We start from the raw sequence: 15092 nt of genomic DNA on the forward strand, positions 1-15092 counted from the left end.
TAAAAATGTTCATTTTTATGCTTTTAAATATAGCTAAAAATCTAAATTATAAAATTGATATCTTAAAATTGATCTATTTAAGCCTACGGCTGTAGTATACATACCATATTTCGTTTTTCTGCAACAGCAGAAGTGAGGAATGAGGTATATAAGTGCAGACTAAGACCAAAGAGAGAAAAGCGCTGACTTTTTTTTTTTTTTTTTTTTTTTTTTTTTTTTTTTTTGTGGTACGCGGGCCTCTCACTGTTGTGGCCCCTCCCGTTGCGGAGCACAGGCTCCGGACGCGCAGGCCCAGCAGCCATGGCTCACGGGCCCAGCCGCTCCACGGCACATGGGATCCTCCCAGACCGGGGCACGAACCCGCATCCCCTGCATCGGCAGGCGGACTCTCAACCACTGCGCCACCAGGGAGGCCCAACGCGCTGACTTTTATATAAGAGAAAAACTTATTGAAAACTAGATGACCTGAAGCTCTGACTCTGACTACAAGGGGCAGGAATTCTCTTTTGTTTTTGTTTTTTTTTTAATATTTTGGCTGCATTGGGTCTTCATTGCTGCACGCGGGCTTTCTCTAGTTGTGGCAAGCGGGAGTTACTCTTCATTGCGGTGCACGGGCTTCTCATTGCAGTGGCTTCTCTTGTTGCGGAGCACAGGCTCTAGATGTGCAGGCTTCAGTAGTTGTGTCATGCAGGCTCAGTAGTTGTGGCTCACGTGCTTAGTTGCTCCGCGGCATGTGGGATCTTCCCTGGCCAGGGATCGGACCCATGTCCCCTGCATTGGCAGGCAGATTCTCAGCCACTGTGCCACCAGGGAAGTCCCGGGGCAGGAATTTTCTAAAAGCTAATTCCCAGGGCAATTTTTCTTACATCCTTTCTCCCATTGACATGTCAGAAGAGAAGCTACTGAAAAAAGTTTTATGCCAAAAAATTCAGTGATGAATGTATTCTTAGAAAAAAGGCAGTCATCTTCTATGGCTGTGGTTCTCAAGTTTAGAGCACATCAGAATCATCTGGAGGGAGTGTCAGACCACAGATTGTTGGGTCCTGATTCAGTGGGTCTGGAATGGGACTTGAGAATTTGCATTTCTCACAAGCTCCCAGGTGATGCTGTTGCTGTTGGTGGTGGTCTAGAAGCTGTATGCTGAGTGTGCTCTCTGGAGTTTAAGTGCTGAGGAGCTATTGATGCTCCATCAGAAGGCTCCAGGGCAGTAGTTCTCAATCCTCACTAAATGTCAGAATCACATAATGAACTTCTTCAAAATACTGATGTGTGGGCTACACAGCTGTAGTTTTTTTTTCTGTTTGTCTCTGGTGAGGCCCAGGCATTGAGAACACCTGGGTTTGCCTAAATTGATAAATATGAACATTGATTTCATATTTTAAAATTAATTTTTAAATTTTGTCTTATTAAAAATAATCCTAGGGCTTCCCTGGTGGCGCAGTGGTTGAGAGTCCGCCTGCCGATGCAGGGGACACGGGTTCGTGCCCCGGTCCGGGAGGATCCCACATGCCGCGGAGCAGCTGGGCCCGTGAGCCATGGCCGCTGAGCCTGCGCGTCCGGAGCCTGTGCTCCGCAATGGGAGAGGCCACAACAGTGAGCGGCCCGTGTACCGCAAAAAAAAAAAAAAAAAAAAAAAAAAAAATAATCCTAGAAGAGCAGACAGCAGGATTTCAGGTTAAATATGGTGTTTTAAAAACAGGCATTTACTAAGCTTGCTCCCAAAACCCCACTAAAACAATGGTAATGGGACAAAAAAAGAAAAAAGAAAAAAGGCATTAACCCAGAAGGTCTAGGAGAATAGGATAAGAAAACACCACAATAAAAATGTTGATATTAGAAAACAGAAGAGTGATAACTGACTTAGCTAACCAGAGGAGGCTGAATTCTACACCCATGAATCCTTTTAGGGAAACCTAAAAGGAGTTTGCTTCTCGCTGTGGAACCCCAGAAAGTCTCAGGAGCTGGAAGCACCAGGTGCCTTTGTGAATAGGGGAAAAAGGGGGGCTGAAACAAGAGAACTGAGAAACAACTAGACCCTCAGATGCCTATCCTCACTCTATATCAGTGGTTATTAGAGTATGGTCCAGGGACTCCTGGGATACCCAAGACCCTTTCAGGAGTCCATAAAATCAAAGCTATTTTCATAGTAATACTATGACAATTATTTGCCATTTTCACTCTCATTTTCTCACAAGTGTACAGTTGGGTTTCCCAGTATCTATATAACATGTGACTATGATTTTTGGGGGTATAAATATGTATGTTTTCAAAGGTTAACTCAGTTTGTTCTCAATATTTCTACTGTGTTCTTACAAGCTATTTTTTTTTTTTTGCGGTACGCGGGCCTCTCACTGTTGTGGCCTCTCCCGTTGCGGAGCACAGGCTCCGGACGCGCAGGCTCAGCGGCCATGGCTCACGGGCCTGGCCACTCCACGGCATGTGGGATCTCTCCGGACCGGGGCACGAACCCGTGTCCCCTGCATCGGCAGGCAGACTCTCAGCCACTGCGCCACCAGGGAAGCCCCAAGCTATTTTTATTATACCTGCTATGATCTGTATAACCTTAAAATCATCCAATAAGTTATTTTGAAATTCTAATGTTTTTCTTATGCCTATATGAAAGTAAGAACACCTTGTTGTCTTATTTTGCAAGTAACATTTTAAAATTATTCTGAAGGCTTTTCTAAATTTAAAATCTAGAAAAGTCTTTGAAATAATTTTAAATTTAGAAAAGCATCTTATAGAGTAGCTTATCATACTGCATTGGCTAGAAAGTTACACAAGGTAGCTAAAAGAGCAATAGAGGCTTCTACAGTTGACATTGCTGAATGCCTGCTGGATGAAAAGTCAGTAAAAGTTACTAAAAGAAATCACCCCAGGACCATTTCCCAACAATACACTAACTCGTTAAAGATTTAGCTGCAAACATGAAGACAAAGTTAATATCTCTGGATGTTAATATCTTGACAAATCTACAGCCATAGCTTTTTTTTTGTATCCATCCAACATAAACACCAACTAACCACTGATAAAGATCTTCTTTTATGTGAATAGCAGTAAAATACACTTGGTGTATTGGTACTAAGCACAAATGCTTGGCCCTAAATACAAATGGTGATGAAATACATAAAGTGTTAAATAATTTATTTGACTCTCATGGTTTGTTCTGGAAAAACTATTTGACATTTGGACTGATGGTACCAAAGCAACAGTGGGCAAAAGAGCTTAACACAAATCAAGGCAGGAACATCAAACTGTGCTGGTGGTCATGTCACATACTTGCAATAAAACAAAAATGTCAGTTTTACTTAATAATTCCCTTGATAAAGTAATAAAAATTATAAATTTTATTAAATTTTAACCCCTGAGTACACACTTTAAAAATATTCTACATGACTAAATGAGAAATATACATAAAAGATGTCACTTCCACAGCAAAATACGATGATGGTTGTCTCGAGGATAAACACTTACATGATTGTTTGATTTGCAAACTGAATTGGTCATTTTTTTCATGAGCAAAATTTTTACTTGAAAGAATGACCAACAGACAAATTATGGTTATTCAGACTTGGGTATCTGGAAGACATTTTTCTCAAAAATGAACAAAATAAGCCTGTCACTTCAAGGATAACAACTGATAGAACTTGTTGCTGATTATAAATTTTGAACTGTTAAGTGAAAATTAGAATTTTAGAATATTTGTATCTGCCACCATGAGGTTGTCAGCCTCTCAAAACTTAAAGACTTTTTCTGATTAGGTCAGGGGTGATATTAATAAATGTGCTTTTTAATGTTTCATAATAAAATGTATCAACATTTGGAAGATCTGCATAACTCACAACTCAATAAAACCATATTTTCCAAATGATCAATGCATGATGTTAAAATCATGCATGGGTAAAAGATACATTCAAAATGCAAAACCAAAAAATTTAATGCATCAGAGTATGAAAAGTTCATAGATATGGCTTCATAGTCCATATTGTAGCTAACCTTTAGGAAGCTATCACTTGTTGAATTTTGGTGTAGTATCTGAGAAGAACAGCCACAATAAACTGAAAAAGACTATTTAAATACTCCTCCCTTTTTAAGTTACATATCTCCGTGAGGGCAAACTGTCTTCATATTTTTAAACCAAAACAATATGTTGCCACAAAACATAGAAGATATAAGAATCCACATATCTTCAAGTAAGCTAGGTGTTAAAGATATTTTCAAGAATATAAAATAATGCCACTCTTCTCACTAACCTTTTTTTTGGAAAATATAGTCATTTTATAAAAATACATTATTTGTGGTAAAATGTAATGAACTTATTATTTTAAAATAAATGTTTTTAAAATTTCTGTTTTAATTCTAATACAGTAGGTATCTATAAATATGATCCACTACCCTACATAGTTGAGAAACTGTCCCATTTCTAAGAGAGCAGAGCATTGGAGGTTGAGCTAGAGTTAGGGCCACCAAACATAGTTGAGGTGGGGGCAACCACAATGAAAACAACAGGATTAAGTGAAAGGCTACATACTAAACAATGAGATATCCAGCTCCTTTCTTAGATATGAGGATGCTAGCAGATTTATACTCCCAAGTTGGCAGAAGAGAGAATTCTTCTCTGTAAAAACTAAATTGCACATAAGAAAAGACCAACAGATATGGACAGTTAGGAATCCCCTAAGGTAATAACCTAGGCAGATCACCCTACATAGACCTTCAACTAGTTGAGAAGAAATGTCCATGAGGAAAAAAACATCCAATCAGTTTTTCATGCCTCTCTCTTAAATAGGAATAGAGATCTAAGTATCATTTGACATTTGAGGAAGATCTTTAATATGAAAGAAAAAAAAAGAAATGGGGGAGGAGGGAAGAACATAGAGGGAAAAAAGTTTAATGAAGAAATCATAAGAAAAGTATTGGAGAAGAAAGAAAGGAAAGGAAGGGAGGAAGGAAAATGGAGGGAGAGAAAGAGGGAGGGAAGAGAAAATAAGAAACAAAATAAACAAACACAACTAAAATTGATATCTTCAGAGAGAAAAATGATATTGCATCCAGAAATAAGAAAAGAAGCCATAAAAAGGAAGCTTTGAAAAATAGTTTTTGGAAATCAGAAATATGATAACAGAAATGAAAATTTCAACAGAAAACTTAGATTATTAAGGAGATTTAGCAGAAAACAGAAGAAAAAAACAAGGGAGAGAAAAATATATAAAAATTAGACTACTGTTTGAGGAGTTCTGATATCTGACTAATGGAAGTTCCAGAGAGAGAGAGAGAGAGAGAGAGCACAAAAAAGGAGAAGAAAATCATCAAAGAAAAAAATTCAGAAAAATTTCCCTAAACTGAAGGGTATGAGTTTCAGATTGAGAGGGTCCACCACACACCTAGTAAACAGAATAAAAAGAGAGTCATACAAAGGATCACTGAGGACAAAAAGAAGATTTTACAAGTACCAACAGAGAAAAAACAGGGCAAATAAAAGGAATGGAAATTTAAAAGGATCAGATGTCTCAACAGTTACAAGAAAAGCTAGAATAAAATGGAGCCAAAGCATCAAAATCCATGGGAAATCTGTATGCATCCAAAATATAAATCAAATTCTAATACAAGGTCTCAACAAGTTTACCTCTCATTTATCTTTTCTCAGGAAGTTCTTGGGAAAAAAATGCTCCACCAAAATGAGGGAGTAAACTTCATAAAAAGGCATGGATCCAACAAATAAGAGAGCCAAAAGGAATCCCTAGGTTGATGGTGAAGGGAGATCCCAGGACAACAGCTGTGCAGGAAGCACGGAGATCAATTAGTCCAGATGGGACCAGAGGAGAGACTGCTCCAGGAGAGCACCTCCAAGGACAAGATGAAACTGATGGCTATCTGGAGTGTTTGCACAAAGAGAGAGATCTACTCCTCTGGTACAGAATTTAGGCATGACTTAGGGAAAGACTAATAAGAAATTAAGCAAATGAAAAAGAGTTATTAACTGCAGGGAAAACAAAAAGTTGTGGAAGAAAGAAAATGTAATCATTGCACACACATTCTCTTCTGTGAGTCATATTTACATAGGAATAAAAATATGAGCACTGAATTCTGATCTAACCAATACTTAAGATATAAAATATTGGAGGATGGGGAAATGTAAGTATGTTTCAGTGTGTGATGAGTTAGGGAGGTATGAGGGCTAAATTCTTATCTTCCATAGTAGGAAATTAATAGATAATATTTAAATTGGAAAAAAATTTAAAATACCATCAGATTGTTATTTAGAAATATGGAAACAAATATAAGAAGTGGCTAAAATTGTGATGATTGCTTCTGGAGAGGGGGAATTGGAGTTGGGAAGGGTGGAGCTGGGTATTGATGGTTTCTATTATAAATAAAAATAAGGATGTAATAAGGATGCAATAAATACATCCTTATTACAGAAAAATTGGAAACTATAGAAAAGTAAAGATGACCATAAAAGCATCCTTATATTCCTTACATCTAAAGGTTAATACTATTAACCTATTAGTAACTTTTCTTTGAGTTTCTGTACATTTTTATATTATTGAGGTATGAATTGTATATTTTATATTTTATTTGATTCACTTAAAAGCATTTTCCTATTTATTTTTCATAACTATTTTCACAACAGTATATTATTTAATATTATATAATATATTTAGGTGTAACAATTTAGGCTTTTTCCTATATCTTATGAAAAATTTCAAACAGAAGCAGATGGAAAGAATTGTAGAGTGAAAAAAATATATCCACCACCTAGGTTCTACCATGACCATTTTGCTACATTTGCTTCATCACACATTTATCAATCTATCTATCCCTCTATCCATCCATTGATCCATTTTATGTTTTGAGGCATTTCAAATAAGTTGCAGACTTTAGTATACTTCATCCTAAACACTTCATCAATCATACTATTAACCAGAGTTCTTTAATAGAGTTCTCTAATATCTGTTATGGTTCTTTTTCTTAAGTAAATTTTACATACAATGATCTGCACAAAAGTTAAATGTATCATTTGATGAATTTTGACAAAAGCATACATATTACTGTGTAACCCAAATCCCTATCAAAGTGTAGAATATTACAGTTACCCCAGAAAATTCCCTCTTGTGCCTTTCACTCTCGATCCATGTCTCCACCCCCTACACCTACAGAGGCAATTTTCTAATTTTCACAATCTATTCCAGAACTTCATATAAATGGAAAAACACAAATATGCTGTTTTATATAAGGCTTTTTTTCCACTTAGCATAACGATTTTGAGATTCATTTATGTTGTGAAGTGCATCATTACTTTGTTTTTGGATCTTGCTGAGTATCATTCCTTTATACAACTATACAACAGTTTGTTTAATCCATTCTCTTGCTGATGGACACCTGGGTTGTTTCTAGTTTTTACCTATCATTAATAAAACTGCTATGAACATTTTTATAAAAGTGTTTGTGTGGCATGTTTTTATTTCCTTTGGGTAAATACCTTGTGATGGAATTGCTCTGTCATAGGATAGGTATATTTTATTTATATAAGAAATTGCCAGATATTCCAAAATGAACCAGATATACTATAATGATACCAAGAATTTTTAATGTGTCATTTTGATGTTATACTTTCAAGGAATTTGTCCATTTCAATTGTCAAATTTGTTGGCATAAAGTTGTTCATAATGTTCCCTTATTATACTTTTAATATCTATGTGGTCTATAGTGAGAATCCCTTTTTTACTCCTGATAGTGGCAATTTCTGTTTTTTCTTTCCCATTCTCTCTTTCTCTCTCTCCCTCTATCTTTCAATCTCTCTCTCTAAGTTTTCAAATTTGTTCACCTATTCAAAGAAATACTTCCGGCTTTGTAAATTTTCTTTACTGCTTGTCTATTCTATGTTTTATTGCTTTCTGCTTTTACCTTTATAATTTTCTTTATTTTACTTGGTTTGAGTTTAGTTTGTTCTTTTTCTAGCTTCTTAAGATAGAAACTAAAAAAGGTCATTGATACCAATGTTTCTTCTTTTCTAATATAAGCATACTAGAATATAGATTTCCCTCTAAGGTCTGTTTTTTCTGAATTCCACCAATTTTGATAAAATATATCATCATACTCATTTCAAAATATTTCTTACTTTCCCTCATGATTTCTTCTTTGATCCATAGATTATTTCAAAGTGTGTTATTTAATTTCAAAATATTTAGGTATTTTAGAGATATTTTTCTTACTGATATCTAACTTAATTTCTTTGTCATCAAAACAGACACATGAAAAGATGCTCAACATTGCTAATTATTAGAGAAATGCAAATTAAAACTACAATGAGGTATTACCTCACACCGGTCAGAATGGCCATCATCAAAAATCTATAAACAATAAATGCTGGAGAGGGTGCAGAGAAAAGGGAACCCTCCTACACTGTTGGTGGGAATGTAAATTGGTGCAACCACTATGGAAAACAGTATGGAAGTTCCTTAAAAAACTAAAAATAGAGCTACCATATGACCCAACAATCCCACTCCTGGGCATATATCCAGAAAAGACGAACACTCTAATTTGAAAAGATACATGCACCCTATTGTTTATAGCAGCAACTATGTACAATAGCCAAGACATGGAAGCAACCTAAATGTCCATCAACAGATGAATGATAAAGCAGATGTGGTATATATATAGATACACAATGGACTATTACTCACCCATAAAAAGAATGAAATATTGTCATTTGCAGCAACATGTGTGGACCTAGAGATTATCATACTGAGTAAAGTAAGTCAGACAAAGACAAATATTATATGCTATCACTTATATGTGGAATCTAAAAGATAATACAAATGAATTTATTTACAAAACAGAAACAGTCTCACCGACATAGGAAACAAACTTATGGTTACCAAAGGGGAAAGGGGGAGGGATAAATTAGAAGTATGGGATTAACAGATATACACCACTGTATATAAAGTAGATAAGCAACAAAGATTTACTGTATAGCACAGGGAACTATATTCAACATCTTGTAGTAACCTGTAATGGAAAATAATCTGAAAAAATATATATATATATATATATATAACTGAATCACTTTTCTGTACACCTGAAACTAACACAATATTGCAAATCAACTATATTTCAATTTAAAAATTCTGTATGATTTCAATTCTTTCAAATTTATTGAGACTTGTTTTATAGCTGAGCATATATGATCTATCTTGATGAATGTTCCATGGGCACTGGAAAAGAATGTATGTTCAACTCAGCCTACAACTGTCAATTAGGTCAAGCTGATTGATAGTGTTATTCAAATCTTTTATATCCTTTCTGTTTTTAATCTAGTTGTTCTATTAATTACTGAAAGAGATGCTTCTAAATATCCAGCTATGAAAGTAGATTTAAAAGTAGATTTATCTATTTTTCCACCTTTTGTTCTTTTAGTTTTTTCTTTGAGTATTTTTTCTTTGGATATTTTTTCTTTGGGTGCTTTGAATCTCTGTTATTATGTATTTTATTATGTTTCTATAGTTTTCTATTGCTGCTCTAAAAGATTATCACAAACAGTGGCTTAAAACAATCCAAATTTATTATCTTATAGTTCTGTATGTTAGAAATTAACATGGATCTCACTGGGTTAAAATCAAAGTATTAGGAGGGCTGTATTCCTTCTGGAAGTGCTAGAGAAGAATCCATGTCCTTGACTTTTCCAGCTTCTAGAGGCTGCCCTTATTCCTTCACTCATGACCCCCTTCGTCCACCTTCAAACCCAACAATAGTGGGTCAAATTCTTCTCACATCACATCACTCTGACTTCCTCTTCTCTAGTTAAATCTTCCCATGCCTCGTCTTTTCTGACTCCCTCTTCCACTCTAATGGTTACGTTGGGTCCATCTGGATAATCCAAGATAACCTCCCTACTTTAGGTCAGCAACCTTAGTTCTATCCACAACCTTAATTCTAGGAATACAATTTCACAGTCTTCTTAGAGTAAATATTGTATTACTTCACATTAAAAAAACTTGGAACAGTATAACTCCATTTACAGCCTCCTCTCTTCATCATCCTTTGTGGTATTATTGCCGTATATTTTTACAACTCTATATGTTATAAACCCCATAATACAATGTTATATATTTGTATTAGAATCAGGTTTTTTAAAAGAAATTAAGAGAAATAATATATTTATCTATAAATTTACACTTTCCAAAGCATTTCATTATTTTCTGAGATCCAACTTTCATTCTGATGTTACTTCTGTCTGAAGAACTTCCTTTAGTATTTCTTGTAGCACAGGTCTGCCAGCTTTCACTTACCAAAAACATCTTTATTTCACTTTCATTTTAAAAGAATATTTTTCTAGATAGAAAATTCTGGTTTGACTTTTTCTTCTTTAGCACTTTAAAGATGCAGTTCCATTGTCTTCTGTTCTCCATTTTTTCTGATGTCAAGTTAGCCATCATGTGTGTCTTTGCTCTCTATGTAAAGTGTCATTTTTATCTGAATGCTTTGAAGATTTTTCTCCATCCTTTTGTTCTCAACAGTTTAAATATTATGTCCAGGTGTGATTTTCCTTGTATTTTTCCTTCTTAGGGTTTGCCTAGCTTCTTGGTTCTAAAAGTTAATGTTTTTCACCAAATTTGAGAGAAGTTCGGCTTTGGTTTCTTTTTTTAAAAAAAATACTTATTTATTAACATATTAATTAATTAATTAGTTAATTAATTAATTAATTTTGGCTGTGCCAGGACTTAGTTGTGGCATGCGGGATCTTTAGTTGCGGCATGCGGTCTCCTTAGTTGCAGCATATGGACTTCTTAGTTGCAGCATGCAGACTCTTAGTTGCAGCATGCAGACTCTTTGTTGTGGCATGCATGCGGGATCTAGTTCCCCAACCAGTAATCGAACCTGGGCCCCCTGCATTGGGAGTGCGGAGCCTTAGCCATTGGACCACCAGGGAAATCCCCAGATTTGGTTTCTTAAAAAAGTTTTCTGCCTCATTCTCTCTCTCTTGTCCTCTGGATTCTAATTGCACAGATGTTACTTGATATTGGCAATGAGGTTGCTGAAGCTTTGACAATTTTCTTCCCAATATTTTTTCTCTGTTCTTTAACTGTATAATTTCAAACGATCTGTATGCAAGTTCACTAACCCTTTCTTCTGTACTTTCCAATCTCTTAGTAAGCCCATCCAGTGAGCCTTTCATTTCAGTTATTTATTTATTTATTTTGGTCACACCGCATGGCTTGTGGGATCTTAGTTCCCCAACCAGAGATCGAACCTGTGCCCCTTGCATTGGAAGCATGGAGTCCTAACCACTGGACCATCACGGAATTCCCATCATTTCAGTTTTCTATTTTTTCTTTAATAATTTCATTTGGTTCTGTTTTATATATATATATAGTTTCCATGTCACTGCTGATATTTCCCTATGTATTCACTCAATATGGACATTTTCCCTTAACTATTTGAATATGTGTGCAATAGCTTCTTTAAAATCCTTGTCAGCTAATCCTATTACCTGGGTCATCTCAGGGTTTCAAGTTATAGATCATTCTCTTGGCCATGGGCCACATTTTTCTGTTTCTTTGCATGTCTAGTAATTTTTAAATTGTATACTGGAAAGTGTGGTTGATATTCTGTAGAGACAGAAGAGTGTTGGTTTGGGATCTAGCAGGCAGTTGGATGAACGTCTGGTCATCTTGTTCTTGTGGCAGCTGCAGCTCAGATTTTGTTAGGGTGAGTCTGTTGTGGTTACACATTAGACTTAAGGCAAATCCTTAGTCCTGGGACATAGACTTTACTCCTGAGGCATGTCTTTTAGTTTTCACTAGAAAGCACAAGGTGTTTATCAAGCCCCTCAATTTGTGAGATTCAAATTCCAATCTCTGTCCCTCATGTGACAGACAGCAGCTGAAATTTCTGTTCAAATTTTTCAGGCTTCCAGCTGTTGTTTTCTCCCAGGCTGCTTGAAGTCTCCCTTAAATGTGCACAGTTCAGGGATCAGGCAAAGATTTGAAAGGAAGTTTATAGGCATATTTGGTGTTTTGCCCCATAACTCCATCTTTCTGAGATTTCCACCTTCTGACTTTTTTTTTCCGACACCTCAAATCAATATGACCATGTATTTCTTTTGAGTTTAAAGCCACCTCATACTGTATGGATTCTTAAGTAACCACAGATCTCACCAGTGCCATTCACTTCTTTCAGGAATTGAATAACTTCCTCTAGCTTTTGCTGCCGTTTGATCACTGTTTTGTGTGTGTGTGTGTGTGTGTGTGTGTGTGTGTATTTAATTATTGTCCAGATTTATCATTGATATATGATACAAGCTATTCCACCATTCCTGTAATTGGAACTTCATCTCACTAACTCTTTCTGGGTTTTCTGCATGGGTTGGAGGGCAGAACCAATCATCAAGTCGTGTATCTTGGTCCTGAAAATCCAAGAGCATGAAAGTCCAAATCAATAGTCTAACTACATAGATTTATTTATTTATGACTTCAGACTCAGAGTTCTGGTTGTTCAAGCTCCAAGCTCAATATCCTAGTATTGAATTGATTCTTTTGGCTAGATGTATACCGACAAATTCTATTCTCCTTTTTTTTTTTTCCTGACGGTGACTCTTGATTTCCTTTACATTATTAAGAAATTTTCACCTCAGCATTTCTCATGGTTAGAGAAACATGGCATTTGGCTTTAATTTTCACTGAGTCCTCCTGGCCAAGATTTCTTGGAATTGTTCCATGACTATTCCAAGTCTTGACTGAAAATTATGGCTGTAAAGAATAAATGGTAGAGTCCAGGTGCTACTTGTTGTCCCCAAATGAGTGCTGATCCTGGAGCCAAAAGAAACACAACCCCATGCCTGCTTTGGGGGTATTTTTAGAGTAGTTACAAACACATGATATTTATCTTGAGAGATGGCCAATATTTTTTTAAATAGCTAATAAACAAACTGTATTTACAAAAACGTATTTCTCCTTTATAAAAAAAAAAATACTGTGCTCACTTCACTGCATTTATACTATGGAGAGTACTTGAGTAGGGGAAAAAAACTTTCTCTGATCCCTCCCTGTCAGCCATGATAACTGAGCAATGCTTACATTCTTACCCACTAATTTTTGTACACTGATCTCATTACTTCTCTTTATAAACACTATAAATTCTCCAGTCTCTTGTCTTTATGCTACATTATCCAGATAGCTTTTGGTGAGGACACTGAAGAGGATTTGAATTACACCAATAGAATGTAATATTTCCAGTATAGGATCATTGTCTTGTTACCAAAGCCGTAACAGTTAAGAGACACCCATGGAGTGAGACAGAACCAACTTCAAGTCCAAAATCTGCCACTTTCTGTGTAATCTTTGGATTTTATACACCTTCCTCTAAGTTGTAGAAAAATATAGATAAAAACAGTCCTGACCTCATTTGGTTGTTCTGAGGATCAGCTATGGTGAGACACATAAAGCTTCCTGCCACATTGTTATTATTATCACTGTCGTTATTTTCCCCCCAGGAAATGCCCAATTAACAGTTGCCTAAATAAGTACTTGTTGAACTGAATAAGTGCTATTCTGGTAAAAGAGAAAACACAAATCACAAAAACAAGTATAAAAAATAGTAATTGTAAGTTATGGTAAGTGCTATGGAAAAATGAGCTAAGAAAGACAATTAAATAGGGGGTCTACTTTAGATAGGATCATCAAGGAAGGCCTCTTGAAGGAGGTGACATGTAAGCTGAATCTTCAGAGATGAGAAGGAGTAAGCTACACGAAATATGAAGATAACAGCATTCCAGGCAGAGGGAATGACACAAAGTTCCTGAGGCAGACATGCATGTGAACCCTCTACAAACTGAAAGTCCTCACCAGTGTGTTGGGACAGAATGAGTAAGGGCAGGGTGGCATCAGACGAGAGCAGAGGCCAAACACAAAGAGCCTTATAGGCCAGAGTAGAGAGTCTGGCTTGTGGTCTACATGCAAAGGGAAGGCACTGAGGGGTTTTAAGCAAGGGAATGACAAGAGCCTCAGACCCACTCAATCCATGACTCAAAACGACAAACTGAAGGAGGCTAAGAATTTCTGGAAATATTTGGAACTTGTTGTTTACAGAAACTAAGAGTATAAATGCAGAATAAAATATTTTTCATTATGATTAAAGTTACTGATTGCCAACAACTAATTTTGGAGTTAGTTTTAACTTTTTTCTTGGAGCACGGAAGATAGTTTATTAAATTTCAGTTATAACTTCATGATAACTACTTATCTTTCATTTCACAGCATCTGATAATAAGTAAGAGCAAAAATGGTGAATACCTACTGTTGCCAGGTAACTGCATCCACTGTGTTTCCTGCCACCTTCATGAATCTGTAGGAAACAGAAAGAACAAAGATATTGCAACTTAAAGTAAACCATATCCCCAGGGTTAAAATAAAATAAGCTGAGATAGAGATCAGGCCAATCCTTGGGCAACTATGCTTTCTGAGAGGGCCCACAGCCATGGCCTATCCATAGGTATTGGAAGTTAAAAGGTACAGAAGGTGAAAGTAATCACACTTTCAGCTCTCCACACATCCTTTACCATCTGGAAATCAAGACCCCAAGACGACATTATACCTACGTCTGTCTTTCCAATCCCACGCCTGATGGCTCCCACATCGCCTTCCCTGTGATCAAAACTTATCTGTCACATTTCCTATTCTCTAAGGATTCTGAGATCTACTAGGGGACAAACGATAACATTTTCCAAGGATGACAACACAACATATGCCTTTGAAAAACCTCAGGTCTCTCCTTCTATAGAGAGCATGGGAAAACCCAATTTATTTATATAAGTATATAAGTGTGAAGCACTAACAAATATGCCCTAGTGATGGGCTGCCACAGCTGTCTAAGTGTAGAAACCTGAGCACCACATAGAGAAATTTAACCATTTCTGGAGCAGCTAAGTAGAGAACTGAGTGTCTCGACCAGGATGCTCAGCTCAAAATGGAAACCAGACTTGTTTCCCTGCAAAGCACTCAGCAAAGTCTTGCTAGCAATTTGCCACCCTCCTGTGCCCTTGGGGTTCCACCAGAAACATAGTGACAGGAGAGAGCATCCAAGGCCACACA

General features: G+C 36.4%; 1 protein-coding gene across 4 annotated transcripts in view; it reads right to left on the reverse strand.

Annotated features, from left to right (window-relative positions):
* The window catches only part of HPSE2 (heparanase 2 (inactive)), a gene marked incomplete at both ends in the record, with an annotated part of 561691 nt that overhangs the window by 192631 nt on the left and 353968 nt on the right, over positions 1 to 15092 (reverse strand). For all 4 annotated transcript variants that reach the window (XM_079714947.1, XM_079714946.1, XM_079714944.1 and 1 more), the window contains one exon: positions 14299 to 14346. In XM_079714947.1, coding sequence (XP_079571073.1) covers positions 14299 to 14346 — 48 coding nt within the window. The remainder of the gene's footprint in view (positions 1 to 14298; positions 14347 to 15092) is intronic.

The sequence above is a fragment of the Hyperoodon ampullatus genome, assembly GCF_949752795.1.
Source record: "Hyperoodon ampullatus genome assembly, chromosome: 1".
NCBI classification, from domain to species: Eukaryota; Metazoa; Chordata; class Mammalia; order Artiodactyla; family Ziphiidae; genus Hyperoodon; species Hyperoodon ampullatus.